The sequence below is a fragment of the Orcinus orca genome, chromosome 5 (assembly GCF_937001465.1).
Source record: "Orcinus orca chromosome 5, mOrcOrc1.1, whole genome shotgun sequence".
NCBI classification, from domain to species: domain Eukaryota; kingdom Metazoa; phylum Chordata; class Mammalia; order Artiodactyla; family Delphinidae; genus Orcinus; species Orcinus orca.
The window spans coordinates 66,224,568-66,245,617 of record NC_064563.1 but is presented as its reverse complement, the minus strand read 5'-3'; the positions used below and the strand labels follow the sequence as shown (position 1 = coordinate 66,245,617).

The 21,050-nt window shown below is 52.8% G+C and overlaps 2 protein-coding genes across 2 annotated transcripts; both read right to left on the bottom strand.

Annotated features, from left to right (window-relative positions):
• Positions 1-1,230: 1,230 nt before the first annotated feature.
• ABCF3 (ATP binding cassette subfamily F member 3) lies at positions 1,231-9,793 on the bottom strand. Its single transcript, XM_004278418.3, has 21 exons — positions 9,617-9,793; positions 9,241-9,388; positions 9,021-9,100; positions 8,484-8,530; positions 8,220-8,317; positions 7,996-8,118; positions 7,564-7,830; positions 7,171-7,251; positions 7,023-7,082; positions 6,865-6,921; positions 6,730-6,752; positions 6,564-6,619; positions 6,246-6,446; positions 6,069-6,145; positions 3,463-3,507; positions 3,250-3,382; positions 2,530-2,618; positions 2,334-2,425; positions 2,013-2,145; positions 1,787-1,874; positions 1,231-1,697 (listed from the first exon to the last, which is right to left on the bottom strand). Exons 1-21 carry the CDS (start codon positions 9,786-9,788, stop codon positions 1,539-1,541), a joined length of 2,229 nt encoding a protein of 742 aa, XP_004278466.1. The 5' UTR covers positions 9,789-9,793; the 3' UTR covers positions 1,231-1,538.
• A 1,669-nt stretch (positions 9,794-11,462) lies between these two features.
• Positions 11,463-20,541, bottom strand: AP2M1 (adaptor related protein complex 2 subunit mu 1). The gene is made up of 11 exons (XM_004278417.3): positions 20,389-20,541; positions 18,332-18,448; positions 16,215-16,480; positions 15,414-15,496; positions 14,662-14,797; positions 14,430-14,571; positions 13,802-13,921; positions 13,561-13,696; positions 13,360-13,457; positions 12,736-12,847; positions 11,463-12,070 (listed from the first exon to the last, which is right to left on the bottom strand). Exons 2-11 carry the CDS (start codon positions 18,403-18,405, stop codon positions 11,936-11,938), a joined length of 1,302 nt encoding a protein of 433 aa, XP_004278465.1. The 5' UTR covers positions 18,406-18,448; positions 20,389-20,541; the 3' UTR covers positions 11,463-11,935.
• Positions 20,542-21,050: the final 509 nt, after the last annotated feature.

Sequence of the window (21,050 nt, the reverse complement as noted above, 5' to 3'; positions counted from 1 at the left end):
TGCCCTGTGTTTTCTGGAGTGGACATGGCTGACACTGCCTTCATTTTCTACCCATCAGGACAACCAACTTCTCCCAACTCCCCCACCTCTAATCCCCCAAACTTCACCTTACACACTTACTGTAGGGTCTTTCTCAACTGCTGCAATTCATTCATCCCAACTTTCTAAGGTCTGCAGTAGGCCTGTGTTGTCATATATACAGGCTCTCACATAATGGAATCATAAAATTGGGAGCCAGCTTAGAGGCCATAAGAGCCCTTCTCTAGAGAGCGGTGGGGCTGAACAGTCCCAGAGGCCAGGAACTATCAGAAGGCAGCCTGAACTATTAAGAAAGTTCTTCCTTCTTTTGAGCCCAAACTTGCCTATCTCTGGAGTCATTCAGAAAAAATTCATTACTTTTTCATATGATGGTCCTCCAAATCATAGACTGGTCACAGAGGAATCCATTTGAGTGCTTCTGTAGGTGCCAAGGAGAAGGTGTTCAAAAAGGCCAACTTGCTGTGGCTACACCGCTAACATAGGTGACCCCTTCTACTACCAGTAATAGAGTTGGGATTTGATCATAGATTCAACTCCAGTGCTCTTCATACACAAAGCCACCTCCAAAGAAGCAGATTCTGCCACAGAACCTTCAGCAGCACTTCCAGGGACTCTAAAAGAATTGGGAGAACTCAGACAGGGACCACAAGCTGGTAAGGGGTGAAAGGCCTCAGAGTCTGGCAAACAGGCAGGCACAGACCCTACACCAGCTAGCCCCAACTGGCCCATCTGCAACTCTGAGGTTGGAAGAGAGTGATGGGGCCTGTGAGAAGGCTCTCAGATCAGAGGTCCAGATCAGAGAAGAAGGGTGAGCCTGGGCCAGAGACCACTGGAGAAAGCAGTTGGCAAACCATGTTTGAGGCCAGGTTACAGAATCAGTTTACTCTCTCAAGCAGTGGGGCTGAGACAGCAGAACCCAGACCCCTTCAGCTGAGGCTGAGCCCGGGCCAGAGGGAACAGCACCGCAGTGATGTAATATGCCGCCCTTCATCACTAGCTTGGTCCACTGCAAGGCCAACCCCCAGCGGCTTCAATGACATCTCTGCCCAGGGGCAACACTGATACTGCCATGGCCTCCTCCACGTGACCGACACAAATGCCACACGAAAATGCCAAATCAGAGAGCCTACACTCCTTAACTGTGGGCAAACACTGTAGCCCCGCGCCAGGGAGCAGCAGAGGCGAGGCGAGGAAGATGCAGGGAGATTTAATTTACATGTGGCCACTCAGAGCCCAGTCGCAGCTGGGGCAGTGGGGGAGAACCTAAAATCCCAGAGGGCACCCCCATTCCCTTCCTCTTGGAAGACCAGTCCTTAAAGACCCTTAGGTGGGGCTCCCTGGGTTGCGCAAGAGGACGCTCCAATCAAAAGGAGAGATTTAGGAATAAGGCTGTCCCCAAAGTCGGGGTAAGTCCATGGCCGGAGATGGTTGCCTACGTGGTGGCCCAGGGGTCTGAGAGACCAGTCCATGTCCTGGGCACAGTCCTCAGCTTGGTGGCCCTAGAGGAAGCCCTCACGGCGGAACTGTTCCTGGAGAAGAGCTCGGTACTGGTCAAATCCCCCCTCGACCCGGGTGACGCCGCCTCCTTCACACACCCACAGCTCTTGGCACACCAGCCGGATGAAGCGTTCATCGTGGGACACCAGAATCACACCACCCTGAAAGACAGGAAACCAGGGAGCACTCAGGGGGCCCCTAAGGGGTGCTGAGGCCTGGGAAGGAGTGGGCAGTGTGAAGGTACACTCACCCTGAAACTGTTGAGAGCGCGGCCCAGAGCCTCAATGGTCTCCATATCCAGGTGGTTTGTGGGTTCATCCAGAATGTAGAAGTTGGGGCTGGAAGGCAGAACCCAGGAAGGTGGGAAGTTACGGGGGCTGGGAGAAAAGGAACTCTGATACGAAGGCAAGACAATCATTTTCCATTAGGAAAGAGTGGGAAAGGGGAGGGCAAAGCTCTTGAAAAGGAGGCCTCACCAGGGCATGGTCATCTGAGCAAAGGCCACACGGCTCTTCTGGCCCCCAGACAAGCTGGCAACAGGGCGCACGGCCAGTTCTCCAGAGATGCCATACCGGCCCAGCTGGTGACGGTATTCCTCCTCAGGCCGTCCTGGAATAGGCCCCACCCCACCGTGTGGGTTCTCGGCCCAACTCCCTCCCTTCACATTCCCCCCAGCCCCACCCCCAATGCATATGTCCTCACACCCAGCGTCGGGGGGGCTGCCCAGCAACCCCAGGTAGGCCTAGCTGTAGGCGTCAGGCCCGGCCCTCCTTCCCCAACTCAAATCCCTGACGCACCAGGGAACTTGCGTGCCAGCAATTCCACAGCACTGACATTCAGGTCCAGCTGCTCCACGTGGTGCTGGCTGAAATAGCCAATCTTCAGATTCCTGCAGGCAGACGGAAAGGTGGAGAGAGGGCATGGAGGGCAATGGCCATAAAAGAGTGCAGCTACAGCACAGGAGGGTTTGGAGAGCGGCGATGTGGGCCCTACCTGTGAGCATGTCTGATGCCCCGAACAGGTGCCAGATCCCCCATAAGGAGCTTCAACATGGTAGACTTCCCAGCCCCATTCTCCCCAACCTGTAAGAAGTAACAAGAGAATGTAAAGAGCACCCTTGTGCGGGATACAGAAGTGGAGGAGATGAGAATGGGTCTCAGCTAGTCCCAGGGACTCCAACAACTAAAAAAATATTTTTAAGGAACTATAGAAAAAAATGAAGGAAGATGTAAAAGGGACCAATACCTAAGTACCCACTAAGTGCAAGGGAATTAATTCTCCCAATAACCAAGTGAGTTAGACATTATCTCCATTTTAAGGATGAGGAGACTGCTTAGTAACCAAGCTAGGAAATGGCAGAGTTAGGAATCGAAGTCTGACCCTGAAGCCCATGCTCTCTCCTCTATGTTCCACAGTTTGAGGAAACTCAGAGCTGAGACCAGTAAGACAAAGTACTGCTCTAAGTATTTATAAAATACCACATGCCAGGCTCTCCATCTATGCCGCAGAGCGGCCCTGTGAGGCTGGAGGAGGGGCCAGTACAAGTATAGCAAAGTCCTCCCCCGGGAGGTGGGGCCAAGTATAGCAAAGTCCTCAGCCCAGGCGCTGACTCCTACTCCTGGGGACCTTCTCCCCCATGTGGCCAATCCACACCACATACAGGGGTGGGAGAGTCCAGTCCCAGCTCACGAAACAGAGAAACACCAACCATACCACACAGATGCGGGATTCAAGATCAGCAGAGACGGTGAGACAGCTGAAGATGACATGCTTTGGGTCATAGTAGAAATCCACCTCATCTAGCTGCAGAATTGGTGGTGAGAATTTCTCAAACCCATCGGGGAACCTGCAAGAAGTGGGGGTGAGGAGCACGAGGGCAGCCAGAAACAAGAGCTTCCCCACCTGCCCCTCTGGCCCAGCACTCACTTCATCACTACCTCCAACTCCTTGTCCACGGGTTTCAGCTCCGGTCTGAGGAGAGAGGAGACAGACTAGGTTTACAACTTTAAAAAATAAATTTGTTTTTGTCACACAAGTAATATACATGCCAGAAAAACAGGATTCTTTTTTTTGGTGGTTCTTTTGTCCTCCCTGTTAATATACTGTGACGTATGTTTCAAGGTCACAAAATCCTAAATAAGCCTTATGACTCCCCTACCACCAGCACATCCAGAAATATTGCTTCAAGATTAAACCTCCGGGGCTTCCCTGGTGGCGCAGTGGTTGAGAGTCCGCCTGCCGACGCAGGGGACACGGGTTCATGCCCCGGTCTGGGAAGATCCCACATGCCGCGGAGCGGCTAGGCCCGTGAGCCATGGCCGCTGAGCCTGCACATCCGGAGCCTGTGCTCCGCAACGGGACAGGCCAAGGCAGTGAGAGGCCCGCTTACCGCAAAAAAAAAACAAAAAAAAAAAGAAAAAAAAAAAGATTAAACCTCCAATGCTCTCCTGGGTATGTATCCAAAAAAAATGAAAACACTAATTCGAAAAGATACATGCACCCCAATGTTCACAGCAGTATTGTTTACAACTGCCAAGATACAGAAGCAACCTAAGTGTCTGCACATCCACAGATGAATGAATACACACACACACACACACACACACATAATGGAAAACGACTCAGCCACAAAAAAAGAATAAAATTTTGCCATCTGTAACAACATGGATGGACTTGAAGAATATTATGCTAAGTGAAATAAGGCAGAGAAAAAATATACTGTATGATATCACTTATAGGTGGAATCTAAAAAATAAAGCTAGTGAATATAACAAAAAAGAAACAGACTCACAGATATAGAGAACAAACTAGTAGTTACCAGTGGGGAGAGGAAAGGGGTGGGGGGGGCAAGATTGGGGTAGAGGATTAAGAGATACAAACTACTATGTATAAAATAAATAAGCTACAAGAACATATTACACAACACAGAGAATACCGCCGATATTTTACGATAACTATAAATGAAATGTAACCTTTAAATATTATGAATCACTATGCTGTACAAGTGAAACTTATATAATACTGCATATCAACTGCACCTCAATTAAAAAAACCTCCGCGGCTTCCCTAGTAGCGCAGTGGTTGAGAATCTGCCTGCCAACGCAGGGGACACGGGTTCGAGCTGTGGCCTGGGAGGATCCCACATGCCGCAGAGCAAGTGAGCCCGTGCGCCACAACTACTGAGCCTGCATGTCTGGAGCCTGTGCTCCGCAACAAGAGAGGCCACGATAGTGAGAGGCCCGTGCACTGCGATGAAGAGTGGCCCCCGCTTGCCCCAACTAGGGAAAGCCCTCGCACAGAAACGAAGACCCAACACAGCCAAAAATAAATTAAATAAATAAATTTTAAAAACAAAAAAACCCTCCAATGCTCAACACCATTAGTCATTAAGGAAATACAAATCAAGATCACAATGAGATATCACTTCACACCCACTAGGATGGCTAAAATTTGAAAGACAGATAATAAGTGTTGGCAAGAAGGCAGAGAAATTGGAACCCTCATATATTGCTGGCAGGAAGGTAAAATGGTGCAGCTGCTTTTAGAAACAGTTTGGAGGGCTTCCCTGGTGGCACAGTGGTTAAGAATCCGCCTGCCAATGCAGGCGACACAGGTTTGAGCCCTGGTCCAGGAAGATCCCATATGCTGTGGCGCAACTAAGCCCATGTGCCAACTACTGAGCCTGCGCTCTAGAGCCCGCGAGCCACAACTACTGAGCCCACATGCCACAACTACTGAGCCCACGTGCCACAACTACTGAAGCCTGTGCACCTAGAGCCCGTGCTCTGCAACGAGAAGCCACCGCAATAAGAAGCCTGCGCACCGCAACGAAGAGTAGCCCCCACTCGCCACAACTAGAGAAAGCCCACATGCAGCAACGAAGAGCCAACAGAGCCAAAAATAAATAAATAAATAAACAAAATAAAATAAAATAAAATAAAAACAGTTTGGCAGTTCCTCAAAAATTTAAACATAGAATTACCATGTAACCCAGCAATTCCATTCCTAGGTATGTACCCAAGAGAATTAAAAACACATGTCTACACAAAAACTTGTACACAAATGTTCACAGCAGCATTATTCATAAGAGCCAAAAAGGGGAAATAATCCAAATGTCTACCACCTGATGAGTCAACAAACAAAATGTGGACTATCCATACAACAGAATATTATCTGGTCATAAAGAGGAGTGAAGCACTAATCCATGCTCCGACACAATGAACCTCGAAAACGTTATGTTAAGCGAAAAAAGCCAGACACAAAAGATTACGTGTACAATTCCATTTATACGAAATATCCAGAATTAGCAAATATATACAGACAGAAAGTAGACTGATAGTTGCCTAGGCCTGGGGGCAAGATTAACTCTCCAAGAGCAGTAACAGAATACCCTGCCTTCCTGCAGGGGAGGAAATTAAAGTTGGTTTGTAGAAAAGAGGAGATCTAAAATGGGAGGGCAAGGGGTGGCCTACAAAATGAGGGAAGAAAATAAGAGACATGAGTCAAAGCCTGGTCAGAGACACCGTACTCACAGCTTCTCCAGCATCTTGAGTTTGCTCTGCACTTGAGAGGCTCTGTTGGCGTTGTAGCGAAACCGGTCAATGAAAACCTGCAGGTGGATGAGTTCAGGTACTGTTCAGCTCCCTCACTCCCCACAACTCTAATACCCATGGGATGGGGCAGGTCCCCAGCGCTGCCTGCTCCCACACCTGGATATGCTGGCGATATTGCTGCTGGGCCTCATATTCACGCTGCTGATTGAGCAGCCGCTCCTGCTTGCTCTTGATGAAGGTCTCAAAGTCTCCCCGGTAACCATCCAGCCGCTGGCTGTGCAGGTGGATGATGTCTGTGGCTATGGCATTCAGGAAGTTGCGGTCGTGGGAGACGACCAGGATTGTGGAGGGCCACGTCTGAGGGGGGGGTCACAGGATGGCAGGCCCAGTTTGGGAAGGCAGTCAGCTCCCAGACCCCAACGGTCTTGGAGGCAGACCTTTCCCAGACTGACTCTGGCACCTGTAGGCACTCACCTGCAGGTAATTCTCCAGCCACAGGATGGCCCTTACATCCAGCATGTTTGTGGGTTCTGGAAAAGTGGAGGAGGACACGTTTGGGATAGAAGGGCTAGAGAACTGGGAACTTGGGTGATGGCATGCTTTTGCACCCCAAAGTCAGGGTGCCCCATTTCAAACTCACCATCTAACAGCAGCAGATCTGGCCTGTGGAAAAGAAGAACGCAAGGCTTGAGGTTTTAGGCCAGCGACTTGTTGCCACTCACCAAGAGCCAAGCCCATCCTCCACAGTATCCATACCCAGGCCCAGGAGACTCACCTAGCAAACAGAGCCCGGGCGAGGGCCAGTCTCATCCTCCAGCCACCTGAGAACTCCCTAAAGAGAGACAGAGCTGCATCACAAGGGCGAGTGTTCACGAGAACAGGCAGAGGCAGAGCCAACAGTGTTCAGAGCCAAGAATGGTAAGGGCCACTCACCGCGTGGGCTGCTGCTGCATTTTGGGGGTAAAGCCAAGCCCAGCAAGAATGACTGATGCTCTAGGAGTGAAGAAATGAAAGAACCTGGTTGGAACAGGTAACAGAAGGGAAGGAGGAAATCTGAAGAAAGGAAGGGAAGTTTAAATACCTGGCAGGTGCTTTGTCAGCCTCAATCTCCTCCAACTTGGCATAGATTTCTGCCAGCTGTGCAGCTTCTGAGCCCTCGGCCCTAGGAATGGGGGAAGGGCAATCAGCCTGAGTGGGCGCAGTCTACTAGTATATCCTGCACCCCAGGACAGCTGCAAAGCAGGCCACTGGCTGCCTTGTTGCCGGGACAGGAACAGAGCACAGGAAGGACTTGCTCACGGCGGTGAGGGCAATGGGCACTGTGCCAGGAACAAGGGATTTACAGCCCCACAGCGCCAAGTTCTAAGATCTGCTGCCTACTAGGATGGGCACACGAATTGTGGATTGTGCCAGCACGGCAGGCACTCTGTGAAGCACAGCCGCTGCTGGTCAATCCCTCGCCAGGAGCCCTCACCTGCCAGCAGCAATCTGGGCGCTGAGCTCCCGCTCCCGACGCAGGAGATGTTCTCGCACAGTATCACTCTCCAGCACACTCTGCAGGGCAGGGGTGTCGTCTCCAGCAACCTCCTGCTCCACGTGCAGCAGGGAAATGTGGGCTGGAACCCGCAGGCTCCGGGTGGCCAGCATCTTCAGCAGCGTCGTCTTCCCTAGTCCATTCCGACCCACCAGCCCATAGCGGCGGCCCCATGCCAGGTTCACATCTGCTCCAGCCAGCAGTACCCTGCAGAGGTGGTAGGAAGGAGACAAAGGGTACTCTAGAGGTAGTTGCACAGCAAGTTTAACAACAGAAACCTAACTATTTTTAGCCCCATTTCACCTCTCCTAATTCTCCTTTAACTGGAAAAAGAAAAATATCACCCGCACTCCCCCACTGCCACTCCCTCACCTATCGCCAAAAGACACATCAAAGTTCTCAATTCGCACATCGTAGGATTTGTTCTTGCCAGATGATTCCAACCGACTCTCCTTTCTGCTGCCTGCCTGGCTGGCTGATGCCTCTTCCAAAACTCTTTTAAAGGGAGAAACGGATGGCTTTTAGCACTCCCAAGCACCCTTCCATCCCAATAGAGACTGCTCTGCTCTCTTCTCAGCCCTTCTCACTAAACTCACAGAGGGCTGCTGGTCTTGAGTGTGTCCTTCTCTGAGCGCTTCTCCTGCTTTGCCTTCAGTCGAGCCTCAGCTTTCTCTAGCTTCTTTGCATTCACTGTCTAAGGGTCCAAACACAACCATTTCATCCTAGGGTGTAGGCTCAGAGACTCAGGAAAAGACAATCAGAAATCCCCCAGAAAGATACTCCAATATTTAGAGACAATCAACTCCCACTCCCCCCCATAGATACAGCCCTCTCCTTTTCTTCCTCCTCCCCCTCCTCACCGAAGACTGTTCCCTCTTTAGCAGGCCTGGAAGTTTGGTGCCACAGTCTGTAAGCGATAAGAAAAGCTGTCACCTTCTCCCTAAGGGAAGGGAAACTAACATTTTGAGTAACTATCACAAACTAAACACAGACACATACATTTAAAGGAAAGCCTTACAAATTCTGGAGATAGGTATCATCCTCCCAACACTTAAAAACAAAACAAAAACTCAATTCACAGATTAAGGATACAGAGACTGGGAGCAGACAGGCAACTCTTACAAGATCATGCAGTTGGTTAGTAAGTCGCAAAATTGGGGAGTGAACCCAAGACTGTCCAGCTGCAAGGCCCATATGCTTCCTACCACACCCAAGAGCTTAGAGAACTCTCCAATCCTAATCCCTTTATTAACGGGCTCATCTGCCCTCTGTAAAGACATCAACTAGTTCCTACAACCTTGTTCTGTGGAACAGAGATACCAAGAGTCCTGAGCTCCAGGGGGCGGAGGCCAAGAAAAGGACACAGGGCAGCTAGTTCAATCTTCCCTCACTCTCACCGTAGCTCTCTGTTATCTTTGACAACTGGATGGGGGCGTCTAGTAGCACCTGGCTGTTTCCCTGGGTCTGTGGCTCAGTCCTTGAGGGTAGGGATAGAAAGCAAAGAGTTAGAAGTGGAGGAGAAAGCTCTGTGGCCGTCAGACCTTCCTCCCTCACGTCTCCTCTCCTGACCGTCCGCCCTCCCATCTCCCCCACGAATATCCCTGCCCTGGCACGTACAGGCGCAGAGTGTTGTACATGCGCTGGCACACGGCCCTGATGCCCGCGTCATCCTTGCTGTCCCCGGACACCTCTTGCAACAGTTCCCCCACAGCTTCCACCAGGTCATCCACAGACTCGAAGTCCGCACTGCCGCTGTGCAAGACGCCTAGGGCGGGCGTGGCAAAACGAGGAAAATACCAGGTAGGGTGGACATACAAGCAGTTTTAATCCCCGTACCGCGGCCCCAGTCCGGTCTCCAGAACCAACTGGCCCTCGGGACAAGAGGTCACGCAGAGGAGAGGCCTAGCAGCGGTCCCCGGCACTGCCCTCCCTTAGTACTCCCCCCCTGACTACCACTTCGGCATCCCCAGCGCGTTGATTCGGTTCGGCTCACCCGTCACGTAGTCGAAGACCTGTCCGTCAATTTCGGGGAACTCGCTCCGCAGGATTTCTGCGCAAGTCGCCATGTTCCAGTTGGGATCCCGTCCGCGCAGTCGCCGTGAGACCTCGGCCAAGGCCCGCCCCCTGCCCGTCCCCGAAATCTCGCCCTTCCTTCCAAAGCGCATGCGAAACGGTGACGTAAGAAATGCGCAGAGTGCGCAGAACCCGGTGGGCGGGGTGAACGGCGCTGGAGGAACGGTGCGCAAGCGCCGCTCAGAGTCTACGCTGAGCCACACTCTCTGCGCTTGCGCAACCCTTTCCACTAAAAAATTAGCCACACGTGGGGTGCTCGCTGCCTTCTGGGAGGTGGAGATCCTGCTGGCGGCGGGGGCGGGGTGCAGGGAAGCTCGCGGTTTATCTGGGAACCTCCCAAGAAGGGCGGTTGATAAAGCACTTCGGCCTTGCTAGATTCTGTACGCTCACTTGAGGCGCGTCAGCCGCTGCGCGCCTGTCCGGGTCCATTTTGGAGCTCGCCGAGAGCTTTGCTGACTCAACGCTGGTCCCTGAGCTCTTAGAAGCCCCTGGCGCCGTTCTGTGCAGCCGCGCGTTTTGTTCCGGTTCTCTGGCCCTACGGGCTGCTTGTCTTGGTCAGGTAGCCAGCCCGCCCGCGACCTGCACTCAGTCCTCTCACACTTGACAGCTCAGCTGACTTCAGCGAATTACGTCCTCCCACCACCCCCGGGGCACTGCCTCACTGACCGCCACGGGGCAAGAAAACCAGATCGACAAGGTCTGTGTAAATGCACTATTTATTCCCTACCTACACCCAAAGCAAAGAGACTTCTTCGTACCCTGATGATGCTACTGCTTCACATTTAATGTGAATATTCTTCCAACTGGGCTCTAAAATTGTCACCTAAAGTCACAACGTTATCCATCCTTTTGGCATTGTGAGGAATCGATCCTGTTATTTCCATTTTATATGAAACACAGGGAAAGTAATTCTGACGGGGAAACTACAGAACTATTTGGTTTCTTCAACATTGCAAGAGCTAAGGGAAAACCTGTGATTTTTAAGATTTAAGAAGCATTCACCAATCACAATGGACCTTGTTTGGATCCAGATGTAAATTGTGAAAATTTTTGTAGGACACTTGGATTAAGCACGAACACAGATTGGATGTGATATTAAGGAGATGACAAGTTAAACCACCATGATGCGACATGAGGGTTCATTATATATTTTCTCTTAATAGATGTTTTAGGTTTAAAAAGGTTGAGACCAAGCAAGGGAAAACCAGTGATGGCAAATCTTTATCTGCTCCAACACATCAGCAGAAGATGAAGCACTCCCCTCACGGACTCACTCACCACACAATTCTATGGAGAGGGGGAGGCACAGAGGGAGGAATTTTCTAAGAGGCCTGGGAAGAGTCATTTTTCCTTTTTACAACCCACCCACTGAGGTCTGTGAAGCCTGAGTAACTGCCAGGAGGATGGAATTAAGAGGTCAGTTTCTAAGGATGGCTGGAAAGACCAAACGTAAACCTTGCTTAATCTCTGCTAATTAGAAAAATACCTGCCTAAAGCTGAGCATGATTTTAAGGAAAGAATCTCTACCCTCAGGGAACCGGGGCCAGGTGGGGCTGCTTGTCCTTGAGGCTATTTTCTCAGAGGAGATGGGAGACCTGGGGCTAACACCTGTCAGGGGCTTAGATGGCCCTGAGGGATGTAACAATTGAGACAAAATAGAGTTTGGAATAGAAAATTCTACTCCTGGCAGGCCAAGTAAGACAGGGGAGGACAGTCCCACCAGACCCCCTCCCCGTGTACCTTCCACTTCAACATTTAGCCAGCAACACCATTCTACAGAGTTTATTAGGTTTATAACTGGACAAAGTCACACGTTGTACAAAATGAAGCTCACACTATCCCAAAGCAGAGTAGGAATCGAGGGCTGGGGATCTGTTACTGGCCTTTGGGGGAGCTCCGAGGTGAGGGGCAGCCGACCCTCCCACTCCAGAGATGTGGCCACAGGGGAGGGGAGGAGATGGGGCCCACCTGGCTTTGGTCGCAGAACTCAGAGCCTGGCATGGGGCTGGGGCAGGCAGATGGACGGAGGAGCAGGAACCTCAGAAACCACCCTGCCCAGGGAGCCCAGGGACTGCTCCAACAGTCCCGCTCACAACGTGGTTGGTCCAGACCTAGACGAAGGGGCTGGTGCAAAGGGAAGGCAGCAAAGCAGGAGGGAGACACTGACGTGTGGTGACCAAGGGCACCCAGACCCGTGGAAGAGGGTGGGTGGGGAGGCGGGCTAGCCGCCACTAGGCAGCTAGCAGCGGGTCTCATAAATGCCGCTGCGGCCAATGTAGCGCACCCATTTGATGACGTCGTGGTCGCTGTAGTTCAGCTTCGGTTCAAACACCTTCAAGTAGCGCACCTTGAGACCAGAAGGCGCGAATGGCACCTGGGCAAGGGACAGCTCCAGTTAGGAACGTGACCTTCCTTTCACTGCCGCTCTCCTCCGGGAAGTTCCATAGCCTTGCCCTACCTCATCTCTCTACTACAGGTGTCTGAATGGTTGGGACCCTGAAAGAAGCTGAAGGAAGCTGGGGTGGTGAGGGGTCCTCTAAGAGGTTACTAAGGAAGAAAGCATATCCAGGAGTAACTAGCAATCATTTGGGTTTGAAGTCAGGCCCTGCCTGTGATGACTTAAAGGAATTCCTTTAATGAGCAGGTGGCAGCAACCAAAGACCTGCCTTAGAACATACTTATCCTGCTCAATATTAGGGACTTAAACAATAAGGTGGAAAAAATTACATGTCTAACGTGCACAAAGCAAAGTCAGCCCATTTTCCTGTCTGTAAACTTTGTGTCTTACCTGACATGAAAGCTGTTTCAGTTTTCCCTAAGAATTGTTTTATGACAAGCCAAAGGAAGTCAAGGATTTTTGTCGGTGTGAATAGCAATTTCTAGTAGGAGGCCTAAGGCGGGAAGGAATGGGTCTGTGAATTGCAATCACTTCTCTCTGGGCCTCAGTTTCCTCGTCTGCAAGGTGGTAGGTGCAGAGGTTGATCTGAATGATCTCTAAAGCACACCCTGCCGTGGCTCTAGGCCCCTTCTCTGCCATACCTCAAAGTTCATTGAAATGGGGGGTCGAGCCCATTTCTTCTTGTCGTTGGTGGGCAGAAGCTCAATCTCAGCGCTGATCTGCGATTCCTTCATGCCTGCCATGCGCTTGATCCTGGGAACACAGGGGCCCTGGTAGCCTGGGGGAGCTTCAAGGGGGGTTGCCCCTTTGGGGAGGTTGCGGGGTGGCAGGGAAGAGAACCCAGGAGCTTGTGGGAGGTGCTAGGGCAAGGAAATGTGGTGAGGACTCTGATAACCTCTTGCTATGAAACCCTGGGTCTGTTATTCCTTTAGCACTGTGGGCTGCACGCAGTTTCTGCTTAGATACATGGCCATGCTATCCCTTGCTCTCTACTTCACAGAGGTATTGCAAGGGCAAATAGGGAAATGTTAAAGAATCTTGATAAATAAATGCATGCATGCATGCACCCCAGTGCAGGCATGTGCACACTTACACAGAGGTATAAGGGGTGAGAACACAAGCAAAGGCTCCTGGAGAAGCAGTCACCCCCGTTCCCCCCACCACCACACACACACACTCACTCACAGGACGAAAGGTGAAACTTAACAAGAGGGTACACCAAGGCATCTTGAGCCCTGCTGTGGCCTCATGAAGGAAAGACTCACTTCCACACGATGGCGTTCTCGCTGGCCTTGTACTTGGCCTTCCCCTTCATGCAGATCACCTGCACCCCACTGGTGTTCAGGGGGGTTGGGATCCTCACCTAGAAGTGACACACCTGTCAGGGAGCTCTGTCAAACCCTGACATCAGCTCCCTTTATTCCTGGAGACAAGTGCTTCCTCCTCCCCAAGTCCCTTATCCTCACCTCAATCTTCTGAGCCAGTAGTGAGGGCTTGAAGTTGGACTTAATGACCACCTTGACCTCCAGCTTGGTGCGTCCCACTTCCCGAACTAGCGGGATCACTCGGAAAGGAAGGATGATGTCCTTGGTGGTGCGATACCTTTAGGGGTGTGAGACCTTCAGGTTGGCACAGCAGAGCCTGTTCTCCTCCCTCTCTCCCCATCTCTGCCAACAGCAACCCCTGCTCCTCACACCCCAATGGCACCTCATGAGCTCAAATTCTCCGTCTGGTGGGATGAAGCTGATGCTGCGCTCCGAGTCAAACTTGCTGAGTCGCACACACTGGTGGAAGGTACAGTCGTCAATGGCAATTGACTGCTTCCCGCTGAAAGCAGGGACAGAAGGTCTCCTCATTGGTACAAGAGACTAGCACGAGAGAGTCGGGCTGGGAGATTAGCCCACCCCCAAAGGCTGCCAGAGCCTGGACAGGCGTGCACTATAATCTATGGAAAGCTGTCAGAATGCAGCTGTCTGGCTTGCGGGTCCTTGTCCCAGAGTTATGGATGAGTGGGAGCTTTGCAAACTCATCATCTTTTGAGAGCTCTGCTGCTTGGAACCCAAAAGTTTCAGGCACACTGGGCAGGGGCCATCAGTATGTACAGAAGAATCTTGGTCCTTGGGATCAAACAAAGGGGCTTACTCTGAGTAGGATGAGGACAATCCCCTCATCTCTCTTAACACAGATACCAAGAGCGACCAAGCCAAGCACACCCTTAGGAAAAGGGAGTTTGCATTACTGCAAAAATGAAATCCAGAAGGAACCTGTGATTCACCAGGCTCTGCTCAGCCCTCCAAGGTCCACCCTCTCCCACCAGCTCCCCTGCCCCAGGCACCTCTTGCTTGTTTCATCAGCTGTGCCTTTGCCCTGCTTCTCAATGACAATCTTGTCATTCATCCCAAACTTGCACTCGGGCATGCCACTCAGGTAGCTCTTCATCACCACCCGGCCTGACACATGGGCGCTCAGCACCTGCCCTGGTGATGGACAGATAAACAGGAGCAGCTGAGTCAGGACCAATATCCTGCCCTGGCCCCCATCCCGCTTCATCACGAGAGGGCCCTCACCCTGTGGGGACATGAGGAGGTTCACACTCTCCAGCACATCCAGGAAGAGCTCGTTCCGGCGATACTTGATGCCCTCCCGCCGCCAGCCAATCTGCCCGGTCACCTGGCTGGTGATCTGAGACTGCTCTTCTTTTGTCTACATGGGGAATAGAGACAAACAGCAAGGCCTCACTCCTCTCCCCCTTCAATCCAATCCACTTGTCTCCATCCCCACTCCACCCTCATCCCCTCTCCCTTCTAGTCCCCACCCTGTGACCCATCTTCCCCCATGGGGCAGCGCCTGGAGGAAACTGAGCAAAGCTGCAAGGGTGGAAGCTGAGGGAACAGCTTACCTGATGCTGGAGAACACAGGGCCAACATGGTGCCCACAGGAAGCAGCAGAGGAGCGCAGATGGGAAGAGGCAGGCAGAAAAGAAGGAGAAGGCTATGAGGCCTGGATCCTAGAAGAGGGCCCAAGCTCTCTCCTCCTGAGGAATGCCAAGCCTCCAGAGCAGTCCACACCCACCCTTCCCGCAGTGTAGAAGGAAACTGCTTGAGCTGTATCCCCAGTAACAGAGATGCTGAGTTGGCAAGCTCCAGGGGTGGGAGAGGGCTACACAGAGCAAAAGAGGCCTGCGGTCATGGCAGGAGGCTCAGGCCAGCACTTCCTGTCAGGGGCAGGCTCATGAGTCAGCTCAGACAACGCTTGGGGGCCAGCGGGGATGAAGGGAGGTTGGGCTCCACCCTGACTACAGCCTGTACAATTTGAGTACCTGGCTCTTGATGCCCTGCTGGGTGATGAAGGTTTTCAGCGCGCCTGTCTCTGAGTTCTGTGGGTAGCCAAAATCTAGGATCTCTGCAAAAGGAAGGGAGCCATCAGCTCCTAGAAAAAGCGGAAGGCTCCTTTGATCCAGTCCCTCCCCTGGCCTGGATATATCTGGCCAGCATAGCTCCAAAAGACATTTAGGCACCATCTGCAGCGAAGTTTTAGCATTTACTCTAGGATTTGTGCTTTATAAGAAAACAATGAAAACATCACGGTTTTTTTTCAAATAGAAAAAATCAGCAGAAGAGTTGCATGGCCAGTGGGTGAGAGGTCAAGAAGCCCTCAGCCCTGAAAAGACAGAGATGTTGGGAAGATGAAAGGACTCTGTTCACTTAAATCATACCCTACAGAGGAAGAGAGGTAACGACGCGCCCGGAGGGGCCTATATCATCTCACCCTTGTCCAGGCTCTGAGGCAGCTGTTGCGATGGAAAGCTGGGAGGAGAGTCAGTGTGGTAAGACCCAAACCACAAAGATAAGAGGATGAAATGTGCTTAACTGAACTGCAGGAGGACCAGCCACCAAAAGACCTTTTGGTCTTCCCCTACCTCCATTCGCTAGCCTATTTTTGTATTCACTTCAGATCAGCCTTTAGTTCTGGATTTGGACTGTCCTCCTCAGAGCTCAAAATACCAGATAGTCAGGAAAGGAAGTTCAGAGGGCACTGGAGCCTCAGACCTGCTCCCACCTCCAGGCCAGGCCCCAGCAGGTGCATCCCCACCCTAGACCCACTGCCCCGCCAGCCTCACCATCCAGCAGCTCATATATGAGCACAAAATTGTTCTTGATGTTCTCTTCGCTGATCTTGCCAAAGTAGGCAGCCATTACGTCACACATCTTATAGAGGAATTCGAAGACCATGGCAGCATTGACATTCTGCTTGGTGACAGCTGCCAGCCAGATGTTGGACCGCTTAACATGGAAGAAACTGGTGCGAGCAATGTTGGTGACGGGGCTGCGCACCTGCTGCCGGGCATGGATAACATTGACCCGAAAGGCGTCCACTGCGTTCCTCCTGAGAGAAAAGGGTGCACACAGGCTGCTCAGTACATGGGCAAACCTCACTCTGCAGCGATCAACCACAGCTAACAAACAGCCACCCCCCTCTCTGCTGAAGTCTGACATGCACTCTAAAGCCAATGCCTAAACTGTTGGGTGGTTCCCTAGGGCTCCTCCCAGTGGGGGCACGGGGTGGGGCGGCGGGAAGGGCCAGTGCTAGGCTGATATCTGAAGGCCACGAGAGACAGGGAAGTCAAGTGGCAATGACAGGACGGCAGATATAACCACAATAAAGTGAGGTCCATCAGGTTTCGAGAAGTATGTTCCTGACTTCCAGGCCTGGCCCCAGTTTTCCTGCTGCCACCTCTATAGCTTCTCAGTAAGCTCCAGGCCCAGATGAGAAAGAGACGCTGCTGCTTCTCCAGTCTTTCCACTAGTGATCCCACCAGTGGGGAAGGCTGCCTCCTCCAGAAGTTAGACAAAACCAGCATGACTTCAGAGAAGGCTCTAATCTACTGAGGGAAAAGCCGAGGGGCCATGGAGCTGGGCCACCCCATTCTTGTCCAGGATCCAATTCCAGGGCAAGTTCAGGGATGAAAAAGGATGAACAAAACAACGATGTGGGGACTGGGGTGGGGGGACAGGATCCCCCACCCACCTGTGCCTGGGCAGCAGCTTAACAGGCCGCTTACCTATTGCTACGGCAGCCAATGAGATGGGATGAGAGAAATGATGCCAGCAAGAAGAGGAGAGTGACAGCAACGAAAGAGAGGATTAGACACCAACACACTGGGGTGGGCAGCACACACCACGAGGTGGAAGCAGACGGGCAACAGGCAAGGGGTGGAGAGCACAGCAAGGCATGCAAGATGGTGTATGTCCTGGCCTTGGCTTAACCAGGCCCATCCAGGGTGCGAGTGGGGTGTGGGTGGGTATACGCAAGCCAGGCACTGCCACAACTCTAGCCCATGCCCCACCACCAGCCAACGGACAAACAGCCACAAAGACCAGGCTAGCCCATTAGCCAAGAAACCAGGAGCCACTGCAGCAGGCCCATCTCTGACTGTCTATTCTAAGCAATTCCAGGAAGAAAAACAGGGCAGCATGAACCAAAGGAGCCTAATCTCGTTAGAGCCGCTGAGGCTGGGGTAAGTCCCCTCTGTCAGGGAACAGCAGTGGCATGCAGGGTGGGGCAGAATGAGAAGTGAGGCTGTGCCTCCTTACAGGGGTCTGAGGCACACAGGACAAGGAGCTGTTCTCAGGCTACTCTGATAGGCCAGAAAGGCAGCACAGCCTCCCTGCTCATCCCTCAGTGACCCGGAGAGTGTCTCAGGCTTGCTCACCACCTCTCCTCCAGGAGTAGCCCAGAGGTACTGAAAACAGCTGAGTCAGCAGCCTGACTCCTGAGAAAGGGAGAGGCGTTCAAGAGTCCAGTGAAGACTCTCACCATGAGAAGGGCTTGTGAGAGCAAGACTTAGGTGGATTAGTACCACCAGCCTGACCACTGACTCCACCCGCTGGAGACAGATCTCCCTTCTCCTCAAAGGAGGGATCAATCTGCCCGGCCAAAAGCACTCAGCTCCAGCAACCAGGTCTGTCACTGCAGCAAACAGGAGGCAGGAAGGGCAGGAGTTCCTAAGACTGTGGGGGGCCTGCCTTTTCACAGGTCCCACCAAGCAGCCAGCAACTGGCTGCCTGGCCAACACCACCAGACCTAATGGGAACCAGGCTGTATTAGCTGAGCTTCCAGGATGAAGCAAGGGGTGGGGGCGGTCCCAATCAAGCCTCTGGGAGAAAGAGACCTGGTCCTGCATGCTGGGGAGGTGGGTGGGGGTGGGGGCACAGCTGGCTCAGCCAGGGGACTCACCCGATATCATCTCGGTAGACTCGGGAGATGAGCACCTCCCCCTTGTGATTATAGATGAATAAGCCTCCAATCATGGCGGCAGCTCAGTCTCCGCGGCCCATCGCTCTCAGAACAGACCTAGGATGGGGGGGTCAGGGTAAGGGAAGGTCTCAGAACCCCTGCCAATGTCCCCTGTGGGGCTGTGCAGGTCACTGGCTGGGCTTTTTTTCTGACTTGATCCTCCAGCAAGTGACCCTGCAACCCTCCCAGGCATGCCCCTCCCCTTAGCCAGGCTCCAGTTCCTGTTTATCCCATACTGGAAGGGAGAAAAGGGAGAGGGACTGAGGCCCAGGATTCTAAGGCCCTTTTGACCCCCCTCCCCCCCGGCCCCTTTTCTGGGGCTGAGCCCAGAGTAGCCCCTCCCCCATTTCACAGTGCTGAGCTCAGCAAGGCCCCTTCCTGTGCAGACTCTCACTCAGGCTCTAGCTGGTGAGTCACGGTGAAGGCCTGCCTGTGGCTGCAGGAATGGTGGTAGGAATGACTCCAGTTGGTTCAGGCCTGGGGCCCCCAGGCAAAGCTTTAGGAGCGCCCAGTCCCTCAGGCTCCACTACCCTTCTGAGAAGGCACCAGGGCCCGAACCTCCAGCTCTCTAATTCACAGAAGTCTAAACATTCCAGGAAAGGGTGTGCAGGGTGTGGGGAGGAAGAGAGAAGGGAGGCCTTAGGCCCTGACATGGACCCTGGAGTGTGGCTCCAACCTCTCCCAGGCAGTCAGATAAACAGCAAAAGAGCAGAGTAGAAAGGCCCCAGCTCTGACAGACTACACTTCAGTGACCCAAGCTGCTTATTAGTTATTTTTGACCACCTCTCTTTTAAAAAGAAAGGCTCCCTCTCAGCTCCCAAGTGCAATGAAAATACAGGGGTGTGGGGGAATGGGGTGGGTGCAGGTTCATAAAAATCAAGAGATCCTTCCAGCTGAAATTCTGTGATTCCAGACCCACAGCATAATTCGCTTCTGACCCGAGTGCCTATAAACGAGGGGCAGAATCCCTGAATTATCCAAATTATTTGGGTCAAACTAATTTAGACTGTTTGCAGTGAGAAAAAGGGTTAATTTAGTTCTAGATTTCCTGGATTAGCCCTGGTGTTAATTTCACCGGGGGCAGTTTAGCAGACTTTTCTAAACTGGAAAATAAAGCCTATTACTGTGGCAGTCAGGGTCTCCCAGACTGCGTGAGAAGTCTCTCAAGGTGGTGGACACATCCCATTCCTCAGTCCCAAGGAGACTGGGAGAGGAAGCGCAAAATGGAGGTAGAGCCCTGGGCAAAGAACCAAGTTCACAGGTATCAAATGGTAGGGAGCTCAGGGCATCAGAGAAGCAGAGGTGGGGCCCAGGAAAGGAATGGCATATTTAGTTAAGGGACAGACTGGCAGCAACAGCCAGGAAGTATACTCAGGTGAGCCCACAGCGGCAACAGGTATGGTGGGGGCACCTGGAGAAGAGAGTTTCCAGTATGTCAAAAGTCAAGGCTTTAAAGAGGAAAAAACGGCAGGGAGAGACTAGTAGTGGTGAATAAGGGAAAGCTGGGTAGACTAGCTTGCTGTGGCGTGCAGGTGTAGAAGCAGGCGGGGGTGGTGGGCTTTTCGCCCTGGGGAGGAGAACGTCGCGGGTAAAGATGGTTCCAGGGAGTGCGGGGGCTGTCACTCAACTGCGAGGAGGGGTGCCGCAGGGTGGGAAGCTTGTCCTTGCGCCGAGAGGAGGAGGCGCCGCGGGGTAGGGGGTTGTCACGATCCTAGGGAGGGGGCCGTCGCGGGGCATCCCTGCTCTGGGAGGATTCCAGTAGGGTCCCCTTCTCACAGGAAGCTCCGGGCGGGTCAGGTGGAGGGCACCGCTCAGCGCCCGTCCTGCAACCGCGCCCGGGGCGCCCCCGCCCCGCCGTCAGCTCCCTCCCGGATCTGAAGGCTGAGGCCACTCCCGGGTGTGGACTGCTTTCCGCGTAGCGCAGTGCAGGGAAGAGCAAAGCTGGGCAGCCAGGCAGGCGTCTTCCTTCACCCCGTACGGCTAGATCCCTAACTCACCTGGTGTCCGCAGGCCCCTGCTCAGCCAGCCTGGCCACTCTCCGGATCCCAAGATGTCCGCCCGCCCCCTGCTCGCCTGCCCGCTGCCTCGGCTTTCACTGCAGTGCCGCGGCACCGCCCCGGCCTCTGCTGCGCGTGCGCATCCGCCGAGGCAGCAGACTACAAATCCCGTCAGGCCTCTTGGCCTTCTCGCTTACAATTATAAACCCCCTAAGTTTGGCAAAACTACAACTACCGCGGCCTTTGAGAACCTTCGAAGGAGGGGGTAGGCGTGCCTTGGGGGAGGGGTAGGAGTGGCCTTATTCAGCCCTACCCGAAATACACAATCCAGAATACGCTGCTACACTCCTCACTTCATTTTCCCCATTGAGCATTCTGGGGATTGTAGTCTCTGCAATCCCTCCTGTTCCTATTTCAGTGTTTCCGAGAGCCTCAGAGGATTAGTGCTGGTTGTTGAGGCCCGGCTTTTAAGCCTTGAATTGCTGTAGGCCTTTTCAGTCTCCAGAGCCCGAGGACTGGTTGTCCTCACTTTACACACACGCGCGCGTGCGCGCGCACACACACACACACGACTTGGCAGTAGAAGAGTTTGTACTGAGTTTACTGCTTTATAACACCACCTCAGATTTTCCCAAGCTTTTTTGCATGATATATTTGTTCTA